Here is a 17740-nt window from a genome sequence, read left to right as displayed (position 1 = left end):
TGCCAATGTTGTGATTAACGATCGAATCCGTCTAGCAAGCCGAGGAAGGACATACGATGGCTGCCTGGCTCAGGCAGCAATTACAGAATTCCACATTTCCACCATTCCACCTGGGAATGTCTCCTTGCTGTAGGCGCAGCACATGGATTCTTTTTGGCAAAGTTGTGGGGGGTGTTTCAGCGCGGAATGTTCCAAGACGTCACGGGGTACCTTCTCGTGTTCGCATTCGCAGACCTGATTGCCTATCTGGGGGCGCGCTGGTCTTGGCGCAGATCATGGGTTTCGCGGGTCGGTCGGAGAAATTATTTGTATACAAGCCGACTCTCCAGTTACCTATTTCAGCTCATTCCTCACAATAAACTCTCCACAATCGTACTATCCACGGACCCAGCAGTTCATTATCCAGCCCTACACTGTCACTCCCCGGGCCGGAGATAACTATCATGATAAATATTCGTCTAGACCTTGGTTGGCTATCTGTCGCCATTGATTGGAAAGCATTCTTGATTATTGACGTCAAGGCTTGAGCCGAGGAACATCTAGACTTGAAACCGGAGAGCTGGAAAACGAAGGGAAGATCCAGAGAAGAACCAGCGGATTATCCGTTCTTCCTCACCAAGGACAGATTGCCGGGCCTATCGGAATCCGAATGCTCCGTCCTCCCGAGCCCGCGAAAAACCGTGTCCTGTCATTCCGCGAGCCGCAACACCCGGGAGATCCACATTCATATTATTATTTCAGCCCTTATGCGCCTTATGCCCGCACCAGCCGTCCTGTCCGTTATGATCGACGCCAGTGCACCGATCTGACCGTGACACCCTCGGTTTGGTGCGCCGAGTGGATCGTGCCCGTTCAAGTGACTCATTAGGTACCACAGTCGAGTGCCGCCGGAGCGGAGCGGACGAAAATTTCCGGATTTTGGACCGAGGCCAAAACCATGTTGTGTACTAGTTGGAATGTGCGAGAAACGGAGGGATCGGTCTCCCTTGTCATGTCAATCCGATTTTTCTTTCTGGTGGATCTGGTGGATGTGGGCGTGGTGGTGTCACTCAATTGAGTGGGTACTTTTCCAGTAGAACCCTATAGAACATTTAGTTAGCATGGAAGCGCATGGAAGCGCGTATCTATGGATCAATTGAAAATTGTCAATTGCAGGATGGTGTTACTCGGGGTGACGATGTTTCATCATCCACCGTGGTACATGGTCTTCCCTTCAAGAAATCGTGGATTTTCCATCCCGACATGGCCACCTCAATACAGATCATACACGTTTCCAAATCAGGCCTAGCCTACCTTGACCGGAAAATCACGGCGGTTCCATCATGAATAGTGAATTGAATGAGTAAGATATAAACACTAGCTTTGCCCGCTGCAGATAAGACATGACATTGTTGGACCCTTTCGGTAGTCCCTCTGCACTCGATACATGGACCTTGAGGTCGCTTTGGAAAGATGTTTCTAGCGCAGAAACGCAAAGTAGCCCGGCCCTTGGGTCTATTCTGCGCGACAAATGATGGCGTTGCACCATCGATAGGGCTCAGGCGTGAATAGACGAAGGGAAAGAGCCACCGCCGTCAAGTTTTAGCTCTTTTGGTCAATCGCTTCCATCGTCTGAATTCAGATGAGACGATGCCATCATGCGATAATTTGCTCGTTGATTCCACATCACAAGGACCATAGGGCAGGTCCTTCCTAGAGGAAGTATTAGTTTGGTCTGTTGTCTCCTGTGTAACAGCTTCGCTAGTCATCGAAGAAGTTTTAGGCACACTGTGAACCACCCTGGGTTCCTCGACCTGAGAGACAATGCCTTTTTCCGCACTTTAATCGCTTTCTAAGATCACCAGCCAATATAATAGCCACAAAGAGTCGTCGGTCAATCTCCCCTGCTTGGCCATTTGCAATGTCCTCGAACCTTGCAGCCTTAAGACCAGCGTGGCTTTGTCAAGGAAACCATTTGATATGGAAGGCAGCCAGACAGAAAGGACGTAGGGAAGCGAGTTTTTTAAGACAGTCATAAGATATCAGGATGCTTCCATCGAATGGCGACTGAACAGCGTCCTGATCGGTTTCAATCCACCTCGCGCTCTTGAACACTCGTACAGCGTTATTGGTTTCTACAGATATCGAGATATATGGATCTAGTGTAGAACTATCATTTTTCATAGCACGGAGGCATAATTTACACAGCGTACCTCTCATGTCGCTCGTGAGTGTGCAATGACTGTAGTCTATGTCGCCGTATTTGCCTTTTTGCATAGTATCGTTTCAATGAATTTCAAAGGACACACAGGAAGAGGAATTAGCCGCCGTCAGTATCTAGCCCTTTTGGTCAAAAGCTCTGATCATTTGATATCAGAAAAGAGCGTAATTCACCGTTACCTTCCGATATGCAGTAATGTAGTGGGACTGTGCGAGAATTGGAAGAATTGGTTTCGCTAGATGTGGACATGGTGTCACTCAATTGAGTGGGTACTTCTCAAGTAGAACCCTGAAGAGCATTTAATTAGCATGAAAGCGCTCATCTATGGCTCAATTTCAAGAAAACCACACCCCTCTCTCTGTCTTTCCTACTGACCTGCTTAAAAAGAAATGCACCGGCACAACAAATCCCACCAACCCCGCCCCCAGGGCTACCTTTCTACTCTCCAAAAAACTAACCGAATAATCCTCTTCGAGGACGCCGTGGTAGAGCGCGCATACTACTACCATGGCGATGAAAACAGCCAGTAGGATATTTGCCCATACCACAGGATGAAATAGGCTCTCCCATATCCGCTTTGCCAGCGGTCGCTGCCTTTTTCTAGCTGGGAAGTCTGTTTCGGTGATACTGAAGAGATCCCACGAGGTAGGAGTTCTAAGGCTGGATTTGTGGATATCGCTGCGATACATCTTTCTTTGCCGCAGGCTGGTGGAATTGATAATGGTTGGACCGTCTGTAATGGCGGTATTTGTCGTTTTATGCGATCGATGTGTATCTTTTCTCATCGTAATTGGGGCCAAAAATGGTGTACTTGATATCACCGCAAGACTTTTGGGGCCATTTTAGTAGTTAGCATGTATCTTGCTGCCTGGTCAAGAATAGCTTATAACGACATCGCCAAGATATATTGCACGTCAACACGCGTATATGTGAGAAAGAGGAATGATCTACTGCTACTAGTATACGACTTAGCATCTCGGGCAAGCGAGGCTGGATTTGGCCCCCTGGCTTGATTTGGCCCCCGCACTGGATTTTTGAGGGTCCAAGCTAGACTCTTTACGGTCAATTCTGGTGGCCAGAGGGACGGTTATTATTAGAACAGTATAAGAAAATAAAATGAAACTTAGGGTTGAAGTTGTCTTGGATGTAAAAGTACAAAGGAATGGCAGATATGGAGTATGAGTTGGATATTCATCGCAGTGGCTACGTACAGCGCAGCCTGATGATCTTAAAGTTTAATTTTGGTGCTTGTCTTGTTTGAGTAGCAACGTACGTATACATTCATCAACCCTGTCTTCTGTTCCCTCGCTGTCTAGATCATCTACTCAAATTATGCTACCTAGAACAGACCGTAGTCCTACATATCTCCACTCTCTACTTTCGAGCATAAACACTCAACATATCCGTTCCTCTGGCAACTTCATACGACCGCGCAGGCTTCGTATAAAGCACTCTCCGGAAACTACCCTTCTCCACTTCATTAGCACACTTCTCCTTGCCATCCTCCCCCACTACCCCAAAAACCTGCCCATCCCCACCCAGCGCAAGTAAATCCCAATGCACTCCTTTCAAGCCCCAAGGCGGACCGGGCAGTTGTGGGTCTTTATACAATGGGAACTCAAGACAGATGAGCAGGCCATGGCCATCGTGCTTGAGAATTCGAGCCATGCTCGCCGCCCATTGTGTACGTTGAGTTGGATGCAATGCACAGAGGAACTAGATTATACATATACATCAACCCCGCACATAATAACAAAGCTGGAGAGAGGAACTTGAACCTGCTTACTGTGTAGTCATATGCCAGATCAAATTTGGTCGTCCCGTCAACACCGCCTTTACTCCCCCACTTAGAAGAGAAGAAATCGCCCTGTAGAAATGTGGCCGTGCCAGGGGAATCAGATCTAGATGGTGATTGCCGATTGCCAAAATGATACGCAGAAGGATTCTGCATCTCTGTCGCGGCGTAGTTCTCTGCTTCTTTCACTGCCGTTGCGGAGATTTCGAGCCCATATGCGTCGAATCCATGCAGCGCTAACATGACTACCTCGTAGCCTCGGCCGCAGCCCTGAAATTGCTCCGTGGTCAGCTAATGCTACAGCACTGTCAGGAAAACGGTAGAGGTCTACTTGCCGGCACAATAGCTTTCTTCCTCTTTCCATCTGCTGTGAAAGGATTCAGCAGTTCCTGTTCTTGCTCGATGACATCTACTAATGCCGGAGATGTCTTGCCCCGGTCCCAGAGGTCGCTGTTCCCTTCGTCCCATAGATTAGACCATCCAGATCCATGATCTTCTACTGGACTTTGACTTGTGAGAGTCTGTTCTGTTTTTTCCCCTCGTTGAATGTGAGGGGGATTGGGAACATTGGACTGCTTACCGATTGATGAATGTGTTGAGCAAGCGACCGCCCCCGCTTGGCTGAGGGGGTTGGGTCATTTGGGTCGATTCTTCAACCTGAGTGTCTCAACTACTGGGCTGCGAAGATGTTAAATGGACAAATTAGCGCAAGCCGTTGTAAGATCAAAGAATATTCTTGTCGAAATACTAGAAGTGGATGACTAGTTAACAGAGGAATGTGCTCAGTCAATCATCTACACGTGACCGGATTACCGATGCAATGTCTCGGTCTCACAATTGGGTAGTTAAAAGGTCCTGTAGTAATTCCCTGAAAAGTAAAAGTACAGGTCGAATTTACTAGTGGTTTTAAGTATAAACTATATGCTACAGATTAATTGACTGCGAGGCTATTCAGAGCTGAAATCACATGGACGTCGAGTTTTGAACTGCTTGCTTACGTGTATTTACCCTAGGGAGTTACTTTTAGGTTAAAAGCAATTAAACGAGCTAACTATAGTTGCATCTTGTTTCTGTTAAAAATTAGTACGTCTGCGGGAGGATTAATTAGCAGGCAAGACTGCCCGTAGACGAAAATTTTCCGGAGCCCAGTTCAGCTAACGTATAAAATGTCGTTGGGTCATTCAAGGGCAACGCGTGTGTACCATACAGTAAGTTAATCGCTTTTTACTTTGCTGTCTATCTCATCTCGCCCATTCGGCACAGATAAAGGAGATGCATACGGGATTTCGAGAATATGCGACTCGGTTAACGTTACTTTCTTCTTGGCCGACATGAATGCTTCGGGCCTTGACGATGTTTATCCAGACGTCAGATTCGATTTATTAGGCAACATTCCGACTGCTTAATACCCGTAGTTTGTCAATTTCGCTGGCCAGACCGAGATTTTCATAGAATAAATGTATCCGCTGCATGCCTTTAATGCTCTAATTTTGCGCGCAGGTACTACAGATCGGTCGACTTAGAGACCTCCTCCCACTCCGCCAACAGTCGCAGGGTGTCCTCACACTTCTTCCTAATGCCCGCCACAGCATCAGACCCAATAACCAATTCCATAGGCCACTCCTTTTCAGCTGCGTCGTTTTCACCTTTGACAACATCAACAATGCGCTCGACACCCTTCCTCGCATCACCAGCCTGGTTCCCGTTCAAGTTCCTGAAGATGCTCTCGAACGACTCGTTTAGAGCCTTGTAGTCATCGAACTTGGTTACCCCAGACTTCTTATTCTGTTGACTCAAAAGCTCAGTGCGGAATGTGCCAGGTTCCACCAAGAGAGTCTTAATCCCGAGAGGGGCGACTTCTCGAGATAGCGACTCGGCGGCATCTGAATCGCGCAAGTCAGAAGATAGTCCCGTTAGATAGAGCAGAGGGATGTGGGATTTTGCTTACAGTGTATCGCGGCCTTTGAAGCACAGTATGGTCCGACAGTGGGTGCCCCATCCCACGCTACCATAGACCCGATAAAAACCACAGTGCCAGCCTTTTCTGCTCGCATATGCGGAAGAAATGACCTTGTTGTGTTGAGGGTGCCGAAGACATTCGTATTGAACTGCGCGTACCAATCATCGTGGCTGAAAATTGTGTTTTACGTTAGTTTCTTTGCAGGCATATGAATGGAAGGTATTGCCTCACGTGGTTTCCTCGACGGTTCCAAATTGTGTGTATCCAGCATTGTTTACGAGCACATCCACTCTCCCGTACACTTCAATAGCTTCTTCAGCCTTGCGATCCAGCTCGCTTTGAGACACAGTGACATCCAACTGCATGGTTGCAGCGCCGATATCCTTTAGATGGGCGATTCGGTCGGCATTGCGAGCGGTTGCAATGACATTATCTCCGCGTGCTAATACTGCTTTGACAAGTTCAGTGCCTAGACCGGAGGACGTTCCAGTAATGAGCCAGACGCGAGGAGACATTGTTGGCTTGGTTATATGGTTCGTTATTCTCGAGGAGAAGGGTATTTATTCTATGAATGTGACGGAGGAAACGACGCGAAAAAGTAGAGGGAATCAATCTCTATTTATTCCAAACTAGTCGTGTTAACCCCGAAGAGGGGTGGCCATTGTATGTTAAGTCCGGTAAAGTCAGGCTGATCCGCTGATCCCGAAAACTTTCGGGGTCCGAAGGTGATCGGGATCTTGGCAGATAAGCGGGGCGAGTGAATGTCAGTAGATGGTCCACTTGATGCGTAGATAAAAGACATTTGAGTTAAGAAAGATATCCTTGTAGCCGAGTTTATCGTTACTATCATTAAATTCCTTGCAATGGGGCGGAATGGGATCAACTATTCGACTGGATCAAGACGGATCGGGACATGATCTTCGACGTCATGACTCCGACCGTCACCTCTAGCAAGAATGTTATTAGCAGCAAGCACCACACGTACATTTTTATGATCGCGTCATCGATACATAAATGTCCAGCACTCGTTAGGAAGTCCAAGTTGTAAAAATATCCGACAAATCAACAAAAATCAACAAAATTAGCAATATCGCGAAGTATGGCATCAATTGGTTGTTGGCATTCCCTCGAGGTGGAAAATATATCCACACTTTCTTAAGAACATGATTAGCACCTCTAGCTTAATTGCCAGGTCCATGATGTCTTTTATGGAGAAGGCTTATGAAGCGAACATGGTTGAGCGAATCAGTCTTTGGCCATGTGAATCACGCTTAGTCTCCACGAGGGGAACTGCGCGTGACGAAGCTTGATTGCTCTTAAGGCAATTGCTGAGCTATCTCTGGCTTCCTACTTGCTTCTTTGACTGTCGACACACATTTCATGCGGTCATGAGAGTATCATCTTACCCATGTCTCGTCCTGGCCATGGCGGGCTTCGTTATGGCTCAGGGAGGTCCGCCTTCGGTCAACTTAACGATATCCAAGGAGGGTGGGAATAGGTCTAGCCCATTACTTTATGGGATAATGTTCGAGGTAAGAAGCGGTGAAATCATATGGAGTGAAGTTTTCTTACCTTGGTAATTTCATTCAGGAAATGGATCATTCCGGTACGCAGTCTCGATAAATCCCAAAGCTCATGAGCTTACTTTTTCAAGGCGATGGTGGAATCCACGGTCAACTTCTTCAAAATAACGGGTTCCAAGGCGCAAATCCCGGGTTGACAGCATATGCACCAGTAGGGGATGCGCTGATCTCGCAAGATACCTCAAAGCCCGTGAGCGAAGCCATCAAGTCCTCCCTTCAAGTATGGGTGCCCGCCGACGCGACCGAGTACGTGGGCTTTGCAAATACCGGATATAATGGAGTCCCAGTAAGGGCCGCCACATACAAAAGCTCTTTTTGGATGATGGGGGACTATTCGGGGACCATCAATCTGCGGCTCATTGGGTCGCATAGTGGCATTGTATACGCTGACCACAATCTGACTGTCAAAAGCAAGGCTGAAACGTTTACTCAATATGAAACGTCATTTAACGCTTCTGCATCACCTGATGGGGAGAATGAATGGCATTTGACTTTTGATGGGTCGAAAGTTGCAAGCAACTCGTTGAATTTTGGGCTGATTCAGCTTTTTCTACCGACCTATAAAGGACGGTATGCTTTGCACAGACGTCAAAAGCACCAACTAAACTGACTTGGGTTCTAGTGAAAATGGACTGCGCCATGAGCTTGCTTCCTTTCTTGAAGAAGCCAACTTCGCGGTTCTCCGGTTCCCTGGTGGGAATAACATGTCAGTTACCAATCTTATGCAATTAGCCTCAACATGCTGATTAGAACTACAGCGAGGGCTTGGAAGTTGATACTCGCTGGAAATGGAACACTACTATCGGACCTGTTGTGGATCGACCGGGGAGAGAAAGTAAACAACCCTCACAAGTTCTCGGCCGCCAAATTCATTAACCTTTGTTGTGTAGGTGACTGGTTTTACCCTAACACTGATGCACTTGGTTGGTTTACTCTATATATTTGGCCTATATTTACCACTGACTACTTACAGGTTTGGATGAATATCTATGGTGGTGCGAAGACATGAACATGGCCCCCCTTTTGGCCGTGTGGGCTGGAAAGTCTTATGGGGACATTATATCCGGATCAGATCTACAACCGTTTGTTGACGACATCATGAACGAGCTGGAGGTAATTATCGACTGAAACTAAACGTGATATGCCACTGACACAAAACACAGTACCTCCTTGGAAGCCCAAAATCAAAGTACGGCAAGATGCGTGCCGAGAACGGCCGCCAGGAACCCTGGAAGATTGACTATGTCGAGATCGGAAACGAGGATGATCTTACCGGTGGCTGTGAAACCTACCCGGACCGGTTCACTCAGATCTACAACGCAATCCACGACAAATATCCTCATATGACACTCATTGCCTCTACTGGAAATTACTCATGCCTGCCAGACCCGGTGCCTGAAAAGGTCATCCTCGATTTACATTATTACCGCAATCCGGATGATTTCGTTGCAATGTTCAATCTGTGGGACAACCAGCCACGCAATCAGTCCGTGATGGTCGGCGAGTATGGATGTCGCAATGTTTCGAGTGCCCTGGGAACCTATTACACCTACATGCAAGGCAGCTGTAGCGAGGCGGTCTTTATGATTGGCATGGAACGAAACAGTGACGTTGTTCAGATGGCGGCATATGCGCCTATGCTGGAACATTTTGGGTTTATCTCCTGGTCGGTATGTTCAACACTTGACTCGAAGCAAAATATCTGGGTTTGAACTAACTGCATCTCTCTCATAGCCCACCATGTACGGTTTCGACTCAAGTCCTGACTCCCTAACACCGTCAACTTCTTACTTTGTTCAAAAGATGTTCGCATCGAACAAAGGCCATACCGTTCTACCTGTAACATCCTCGTCGGACTTTGGACCGCTGTACTGGGTGGCATCTAAAGGTGACTCGGAGAACTACGTGAAACTTGCAAATTACGGGCCTCACAACCAGACCGTCCAAGTCAGTGTTCCGGGAACTAGAACGGGAAGGCTAGAGATGCTCGCCGGCGAGCAGCTCGAGAGCAACCAGCCCCTGAATGTGACGGTGCAGGCTCTTAATCAGAGTATATCTGATGCACAGGGGAAATACGCAGTCAATATGCCACCATGGGCAGTTGCTGTACTAATTGTGTCGTAAGTCGTCATTGAAATAAATATCATGTTTATATATTTTGTTATACGAAGATCTGTAATTCTTCTTTTAATGTTAGCTTTGCCCTTCCAGGACCTCAGGTATTGTTTTCTAGTGTGTAATAATCTTCGATCTGAGAAGACGCCGAAGCAGGTCTAGCCTGTCTCGGGCTCGCGAGGCTCGCGGGGCTTCGACTCCGCACTGCGTGCCGATCACCACCAATAATTAGGTCATTTGGCGAGGCCGCTCATGGCCAGCCAAGGCTATAAAGGCAAGGCTCATCCCGCCTTACGCTGTAGATTTTACCCAACCGAAAATGACCATCCAAGCACACGAGACGGTGTCAGGAGACGAAACCTACGGACCTGGAACCTACATCGACAAGAGATTCCTCCCCGTGCCGGAGGACGCTCGTCGCATCTTCCAGTTTCTTGCTTCTCAGACACCGGGATTCACAAAAGAACAGGCACTATGGGATACCGTCAGATTTGAGGGCCGCCCCGACCCCATGATCCCTGGTCCCATGAAATCCCCCGTTGTATCTGCGGCTCTTCACGCCATGTGTGGTTTGGTCGCCAACGAGCTGATAGAGATCCGAGACAGCAAGCCAGCTGGAGGTTCTGGCGTCATTGTGAACACTGATCATGCCGGTTTGTGGCTCGGATCAACATTCACCGCATACGTAAACGGGACCGACATCTCGAGTTTAGCTCGATCCCGATCATTGGCCAATATCTTCGATCGGGACTTTGAAAAGGGATTTGGCAAAGGGCCTTTGGCTTTGAGGGCAACAGCACTGTACCCAACGAAGGACTCGAATGTGTGGTACCAGCTACACGGGTCTCTGGATGCGAGCAAAACACTCAATTCAATGGGTATCAACATGGATGTGTCACTCAAGTCAGTTTCACAGGAGTACGAGTATGTTCGTGAGATTGTACAGAAATGGAGTCCGGATGAACTGGAGATGCACAACGTGAGGCATGGATTATGTGGTAGTATTTGCTACTCGCCTGAAGGGTGGAGGAAGACAGAGATGGGCAAACGACTAGAAGGACATCCGCTTGTCAACTATACCCACGAGTCTTATGCGAAGTCAACTCCTCCGGTGCCTTACCCCAAGCTTTCTGATCGGAGACCCTTAGCTGGGATCAGGGTCCTGGAAATGGTTCGGATCATCGCTGGCCCTACTATCGGCGTTACTCTAGCTTCGTACGGAGCTGACGTTATTCGAGTCAACTGCAGCAAACTGGCGGACTTGAATGTGAGTTTCGGAATGTTTCCCATTCTTGACGGAGAGACTAACTTATGTCTAACAGGTCCTCCAGTTGACCCTCAATGCAGGGAAACGCACAGTGGATTTAGATATCAAAGACGAGAAGGACATGGCTCGTCTCCAAGAGCTCATTGGCGATGTTGACGTGTTTGTTCAGGGCTTCCGCTACCGCTCACTTGAAAGGAAAGGACTCGGTTTACGAAGCATGCTGGAAATAGCCGCCAAAAGGAACAAGGGAATCATCTACGTGGATGAAAACTGTTATGGACCGGATGGCCCTTTCGCTGAGCGACCAGGTTGGCAGCAAATTGGAGATGCCGCCTCTGGTGCCTCGTACGTGATGGGAAAGTCTTTAGGTTACGAGGAAGGTACAAGTGTCCTTCCGCCTCTCCCAATATCCGACATGACCGCGGGCCTTGTAGGCGCTTTGGCAACAATGATGGCTATTCGTGACCGCGCGCAAAAGGGAGGCTCGTACCATGTGGTAACCTCACTCGTGGCTGCAGATACAATCTTACTTGATAAGGCCGTTGGTCTCTATCCTGTCGAAGTGACGCAGCAGACTCAGGGCCGATTTCAGTTCGAGCGAAGCTCTCCTGATCAATTTGTTTCTGAGATTATGATCCAGGTAATTGACGGTTGGAAGCGAGTCTTCCCAGAATATCTGTCTCAAGATTCGCCCTTTATGGCCAGGTTTGATGACAGTCCGTGGGGACGACTGGATATGCTACAAACCGTTGCGAGACTGAATGACAGCGAAGCAACTCCTCATTGGAAAAGCCCACCAGTGCCAATTTGCTATTATGCCAGTAACATCGACTGGGCTTAAGTAGCCTTCCGTATATACATTTGGTCATGCCTCTCCATGTCTGAATGGAAACAACTAAGAAATCAAATCCTGTTTGAAGTTTTCGAGGGTAAACACGACTAGTTAAAGCTGGCGCACTACCGTATGTCGTGTTCAAAGCTAAAATTCTACATATCTTCACACACATTGAGCTGACTCCAAGCTCAAGGGCAAAACGCGCATTTATCGAAATTGCTGTATCATCGGACGTGTTTTTGAAACCTCAATGCAAGGGGCTTTGCTGAATGAAACACCTGCTTATTGCAGCCGGCTGATGGAGTCCTCTCATCTCTGTAAGGATACTCACCTGCCATCGGCACACGCTCATTGTCTGGTTAGTAGATGTCAATGTAACTGTTCTCAATACTACTCTGTGCAGCGATCTGATATTGAATATGTGCAAATGAGCTGCACTGCATGCTTGTCATTTGTTTGCTTCCAGTCTTGATGCAAATACCAAGGTTACGCAATCCACTCGTAGGGTAACTAGCCTTCAGATTGCCATATCTAATTTCCCCGTTTACTCTCCACACTAGGTTAAGAGGGTCTTAAGAGGGTCTTACTGTGTCACGCGTAGAAGACTAGGATTCCCTGCAAGACGGTAACCTTATTTTTCTTAGCCTGCCGCGTTTAGCTTCAGCGGAACAAAATGCAAAGATAGATCGGATTTAGAATCTAGTTGTTTCAGCCAATTTGCGTCCTGCAGTTACGCGGCTTTGATGTAACTTCTTGCAACAAGGTAAAGCCAGGTGGCAGATGCAACCCATATCCGAAACAGGAGTCGAGCCATTGATAGTGAGCAATTTGTCGAGGCCCTCAGCGGTAGCTTTCAAATTTTTCCTGCAACCGTCACACAAGACACTCAAGGTTTGTTCAGGGAAGCTTGCATTATCCATCTGATCGCCGGGTCAAGTCTCCATGCTTGGTGGAACTATATATGGTCCACTGGTTGCCCTCATCCAACATCATCGCTAATCCACTCTCTATTCTGGCTTTGAAAAACCACTCGTTCAGTGCTATACTCAAAACTCCTTCCAGACATGGCTGCTCGGGCATTTCTCTTCATGCTAGGTCTCACCTCTCTGGCCGTCTCAAACCCCATCGATACGGATCCGATGCAAGTGGTGCCCGCCTGTAGGCAGTTTTGAAGCCATCCCCAATCTCAATAAACGGATGCTGATCCCAGGAAATAGGCAATCTTTACTATACCGTGCAGAATGGAGATACTTGCTGGGACATTATCTCACGTAATGAGAACACCATCACCATGAAGCAGCTTCTGTGCTGGAACCCAGACGTCAATCCCTCGTGCTCGAACCTTATTCCAGGACGATATATCTGTATCGGGGTTGGGACCAACGGTCCTGCTTGCTAGGCGGCTTCTATCACATCTTCGTCTCAGTGGTCATACGCCTGAGATCTATGTTTGAAGGAACACTACTGAGAGGGCTACCTAAGGGGTGAAACCTTTCCAAATGCGCAATTGGTCCTGTCCCATATTTTACCAATACGACATTTGCATTATTTCCTGTCTGTGTTCAAAGTCCATGCTCAGTTCTTTCGCCAAGCGTCAATCAAGAACTGCTTCATAGTAATTGGCTGAACATCTGGAAATCTAGCATTCAGGCGACCCTCCTTGGGCAGGTCAAAGACCCCATGGACAGTAAGGAGGCTCACCAGCTTAGTGATTTCCTTGGTTTCAGTTTCCGCGTACTCCGTACCATCCGGCATCGGTGGCACAGTGACATCTCCAGAGTAGATCCGGTCAAAACTGTCATAGTGGACTTCAAACCGTTTTCCTGGGTCATAATTAACCCAGCACATTGTAAATCTAAAGTTATTTCCATTACTTACCACAAATTTCCTCGGACATGCTTATGAGCTGGTTATAGGTCACCTCATCGCCAACAATGACAGTGAACTCCGACCATTCATCCAGATCAAGCAGTTTGGTCATGTAGGTGGCCATGTCAGCCGTGTATGTCATACAGATCACGTCGTTTCCATCACCAGGAATTGAAGCTTTGCCTTCGGCTATATTTATGCCGAAGGTATAAGGCTGGAGATAGGTTTTGACATGCGGCATTCCCCAATAGTCCATAAAGAAACCAGGGATAACACGGGTATACTTCAGTGAGCTGGATTTGAGGCGATTGGCTGCATCTAGCCAGTATTGAATACTCGGATCCAGCGGAAGGAGGCTTCAGCGTATGAATCAGTTAATATGATCTCTCAGCTCTTGTTGAAATTCAGTGCGGGCGTACTCGGCGGTTTGAATGAAAGAATATTCACTGGGGATAAATCGTTCAGTACATTTGGCTTTCTCCGCAGCCTCTATCAAGTTCAACTGAGACTGGCTAGATTCATCTGACACAATACCAATCGCGGAGATTATTGTGTGAATGTTGTGGCGCTCCAGTTCTGTTGTCATAGAGGCAATGTCATCGTAGTCGAGCTGGACGTGTTGTGCTTTCTGTAAAACTATATCCTCCCGTGGCTCCTGAAAATCATTTAGGATCGGACTCAAAATCATGCTCTGCTCCAAGCCACATACACTGCGGGACAACACAATGACCTTGAATCTGGATTTCTGCAGTAGCTTCTCGAGAATGGTCTTGCCCACTCCGCCGGCACCTCCGGCAACTGCGACGATCATGATGGTGTTGAGTAGCTTAGAATCCGCTAGTATGTAGCGGTAATATGTTGATGGCGAAAATTGGGTAGGGGTGATTAACAGATCAATCCGGTTTCCAGGCCGGGAGATGCCAGTGCCCCACTATAGGTTCCCTGCCAATAAATCACCCGTTTACATACCTTTCTATATTCTAATATTAATAAGGACTATAGGACACTAGAACAGCTCTTTTTTCTGCAGTCTCATATAGAAAAATTCCTCTGTCAAATCGAATTGAACCCCAGAACTAGACCCCGACATTCTTTTCGGGCTTTCGGGCTTCATTCTCTCACGTCGGCGATTCCTGCGGCTATGACTAATGACGGGCCCAAACGTCAGGGAAAGCATATAAAATCGCCCCTCCCACAGCTACTTCGCGATATCTAATTTCTCACAAAGAACAAGCATCTCGACTCGTTCCACCTTCTTACATTTACGCCGATCTATTTTCTGTCCAGACACCATCAAATATCCGCCGCCATGTGCATGAAGGCCCATTGCTCTACCTGCAGTAAGTGTCGAACACAATCAATCTCGGTACGAACAATCGCTGATTTATTGTCCAATAGACAAGGTCACCTGGTGGGGCTGCGGTAAACACATCCCCGGCGTGATGGACTCGGTGCCGGAGAGTGAGCGGTGCGCTTGCGAGCCTAAGGTCGAGATAGATGGGAAGAAGTATCCGCCCAAGGCGGCAAAGGCTGATTGACTGCATGGATGTGTGGTGTGCTAAGCCGAGTGTTAGCTAAGGCGCTTGACAGTGATCAAGATTATCTAAAATTGATGAAAATAGTATCTGACCTTGGAATCAATTCGTTCCCTTTCTCTATTTCAAGAACAGGATTCGAGGTCTAATGTTGTCTATTCACAGAAAAGCAACTCTATGCTACATGTGCGAACATATGCTCCCCTATTCTTGATTGTAATGTTAGCCTGAGTATCAATCTGCTCAGGCATGCTTCACATCAATGCTATCCACTCTCTTTTGGACATTCTGCTGTCCAGACGGAAGGTATCCGAACGCCTTGATCTCCGCTGCCATCTCGCGAGCCCGCTTCACGGGATCTCCACCCCGGGAAAAGATTAAGTCAATATCTTCAAGACGAAGATTGCTGGTCTCTGGATAGAAAAAGTAGATGGTGGGGATAAAGCAAAAGTTCGTCACCATAAAAATCAAATAGGCCTTCCACTGAATGCGATCGATGATCACCGGTGTGATCATGACCACGGTGAAATTCCACAGCCAGTTCGAACTGACACCAATCGCCGTGCCTTTGGTGCGAGCTTCCAGAGGCAGGATCTCGGGAACGTACACCCATGGGACTGAGTTAATGGACATGCCATGAATCAGCATGTACAAGAAAAAGAACGTAACGGATGCGGAGGCGTATGTTTTTCCATTTGGCTCGTGCACCTGCGATAGGAGAGCCGCGACCAGAAGCATGCACACTCCCAGACCGAAAGAGCCTATCATCATCGTCTTGCGACGTCCCATTCTGTCCAGCATGAAAGCTGGTAAGAGGGAGCCTAGCATGAACATGATTTGGATGCACCCGCCGAGAATTTGGGAAAGCTGGCCACTTAGCCCGACGTTATTTTTCAGAACAGCTAGAAGAGCACGAAGTTAGTAGGATTTTGTCCCATTATAATTATGACCAACTTACTGGGTACAAAGTATACCACGAGATTTATCCCGCCAACCTGGTTCATGAGCTGGATGCCCCAAGCCAGAAGCACCCGCCGGCCCGTCTTGACCTCGTCGTTGCGGAAGATAGTCCAGATTGACTTCTTCATGGCCGCACTTTCAAGCTCAATGGCTGCCGTGATTGCTCTGCGCTCATTGACAATGTACTCATCGCCTTCCTCGCGGTCATAGACGGCACACAACACATTCATGGCTTCCTTCTCATAGCCATGATTCATGAGCCAGCGAGGAGACTCCGGCAGCCCGAAGACGAGCACAATGACAAAAATGGCAAAAACCATCTGCATCGCGATGGGAAGCCGCCATGAAATGGGGCCCCCAACGAAAGACATCCCAAAATCGAACCAGTAGGCCACGACAATGCCGACAGCGGTAAAGAGGACCTCGGATGAGATTAGTCGTCCTCGCGTTTTGCCTTCGCACATCTCTGCTTGGTACCTTCATTCTGAAATTAGCATGTAATCTCCATTGAAGCATGCATCATAACGTACATTGGAACTGTAGATGTCTTCAAGCCTGTACCAGCACCCGTTACCAATCGCCCGACAATGAGATGCGGTACAGTGCAGGCAGTGGTTTGCAGCGTCGCACCCACAATCACCACACCCATGGCCAGCCAGATCGTCCTGCGACGGCCAAGGGCCTCGCCGATGAAAAAGTTGACTGGATGCTGGGTTAGTGTTTATTTGGCAAACTCTGGACAGAGGATTTCGACTGACCAACACACCCCAGGAGACAACCCAGGTTATAGCAGCTAACAATGATACCCTCCTCTGTATCGTCCGGGTAGTTAAACTGCTTATTCCAGTCTTCATTGTCGACAATGCCACTGAACACGCCCTGGTCGTATCCAAACAAGACAAAAGCAACAAGGCAGCAGGACGTAACGGCGACCTGAAGGGATTGACCCCGGCCATACCAGGCGCGCATGATGGGCAATAACGGTGCACAAAATGCGTCACTTTCCGTACTTCATGTCCTTGGGGGCTGTAATTCTCTTATATGGCTGTGGTAGAGGTACCTAATGGCAACTGTGACAGAGAAAACGCGCATCGCGACCGATGATGCTGTCGCGTGTCCAATGGCATTCCAGATTCCATTCCCGACAGTGGGCCGTGGAGATTCCAGTGTGGGATCTGGGGAATCTGGAGACCAGCCATGCCAGTGCAAGTTTCACCATGCCTGGCAACTCGGCAACTTAGCCACTGTCTGTCCCGACTATCGGCCACGACTCGGCGGGACCGATGGGTTGTTCCTGCCGATCCGGCGGTTGACTTGCCTATTTGGGAATCTTCTCGCAAAAGGAAGGCCTAACCCTGTCTAGATATCTGTCTGAAGAATTAAGTGGAGAAGTTCTATGTAAATAATTGCGTATCGTAGGAAATCCGGCATTGAATTTTTGGGTTCTATAAAACAAGGAATGTCACCTTAAAAGAAAACCCAAATACAACAATGCTTGACATCAGCAACACAGACTCCGCCAACGACCGATGTAACTGCTCCTCTGCTGCAACATCCATCTTCGCTTCCTCATTTAGTCGGCGAGTTCTCTGTCTGATTCTTTTTCGGATTTCACGAACTC

The 17740-nt window shown here is 48.0% G+C and overlaps 6 protein-coding genes across 6 annotated transcripts; 2 read left to right on the top strand and 4 right to left on the bottom strand.

Moving 5' to 3' along the window:
- Positions 1 to 3574: 3574 nt before the first annotated feature.
- On the bottom strand, positions 3575 to 4634 carry N7474_010756 (uncharacterized protein; the record flags this gene model as incomplete). Its single annotated transcript, XM_057202166.1, has 4 exons — positions 3575 to 3916; positions 3987 to 4286; positions 4337 to 4499; positions 4576 to 4634. 4 exons carry the CDS (start codon positions 4632 to 4634, stop codon positions 3575 to 3577), a joined length of 864 nt encoding a protein of 287 aa, XP_057047450.1.
- An 864-nt stretch (positions 4635 to 5498) lies between these two features.
- Positions 5499 to 6470, bottom strand: N7474_010755 (SDR family oxidoreductase; the record flags this gene model as incomplete). Its single annotated transcript, XM_057202165.1, has 3 exons — positions 5499 to 5878; positions 5944 to 6125; positions 6187 to 6470. The coding sequence occupies 3 exons, from the start codon at positions 6468 to 6470 to the stop codon at positions 5499 to 5501; spliced, it is 846 nt and encodes a 281-aa protein (XP_057047449.1).
- Positions 6471 to 8737: 2267 nt separating this feature from the next.
- On the top strand, positions 8738 to 11761 carry N7474_010754 (uncharacterized protein; the record flags this gene model as incomplete). The annotated part of the gene is made up of 4 exons (XM_057202164.1): positions 8738 to 9208; positions 9273 to 9658; positions 9933 to 10920; positions 10976 to 11761. 4 exons carry the CDS (start codon positions 8738 to 8740, stop codon positions 11759 to 11761), a joined length of 2631 nt encoding a protein of 876 aa, XP_057047448.1.
- A 1058-nt stretch (positions 11762 to 12819) lies between these two features.
- On the top strand, positions 12820 to 13154 carry N7474_010753 (LysM peptidoglycan-binding domain-containing protein; the record flags this gene model as incomplete). The annotated part of the gene is made up of 2 exons (XM_057202163.1): positions 12820 to 12913; positions 12973 to 13154. 2 exons carry the CDS (start codon positions 12820 to 12822, stop codon positions 13152 to 13154), a joined length of 276 nt encoding a protein of 91 aa, XP_057047447.1.
- Positions 13155 to 13330: 176 nt separating this feature from the next.
- On the bottom strand, positions 13331 to 14435 carry N7474_010752 (uncharacterized protein; the record flags this gene model as incomplete). The annotated part of the gene is made up of 3 exons (XM_057202162.1): positions 13331 to 13578; positions 13634 to 13980; positions 14044 to 14435. The coding sequence occupies 3 exons, from the start codon at positions 14433 to 14435 to the stop codon at positions 13331 to 13333; spliced, it is 987 nt and encodes a 328-aa protein (XP_057047446.1).
- A 967-nt stretch (positions 14436 to 15402) lies between these two features.
- On the bottom strand, positions 15403 to 17088 carry N7474_010751 (uncharacterized protein; the record flags this gene model as incomplete). The annotated part of the gene is made up of 4 exons (XM_057202161.1): positions 15403 to 16061; positions 16118 to 16596; positions 16650 to 16821; positions 16878 to 17088. The coding sequence occupies 4 exons, from the start codon at positions 17086 to 17088 to the stop codon at positions 15403 to 15405; spliced, it is 1521 nt and encodes a 506-aa protein (XP_057047445.1).
- Between the last annotated feature and the right edge of the window lie 652 nt (positions 17089 to 17740).

This window comes from Penicillium riverlandense, assembly GCF_028828495.1.
Source record: "Penicillium riverlandense strain IBT 135883 chromosome Unknown utg000011l_segment0_segment0, whole genome shotgun sequence".
Taxonomy (NCBI): Eukaryota; Fungi; Ascomycota; class Eurotiomycetes; order Eurotiales; family Aspergillaceae; genus Penicillium; species Penicillium riverlandense.
Note: the sequence above shows the minus strand (reverse complement) of the source record. Positions and strands in the feature narration are given on the sequence as shown.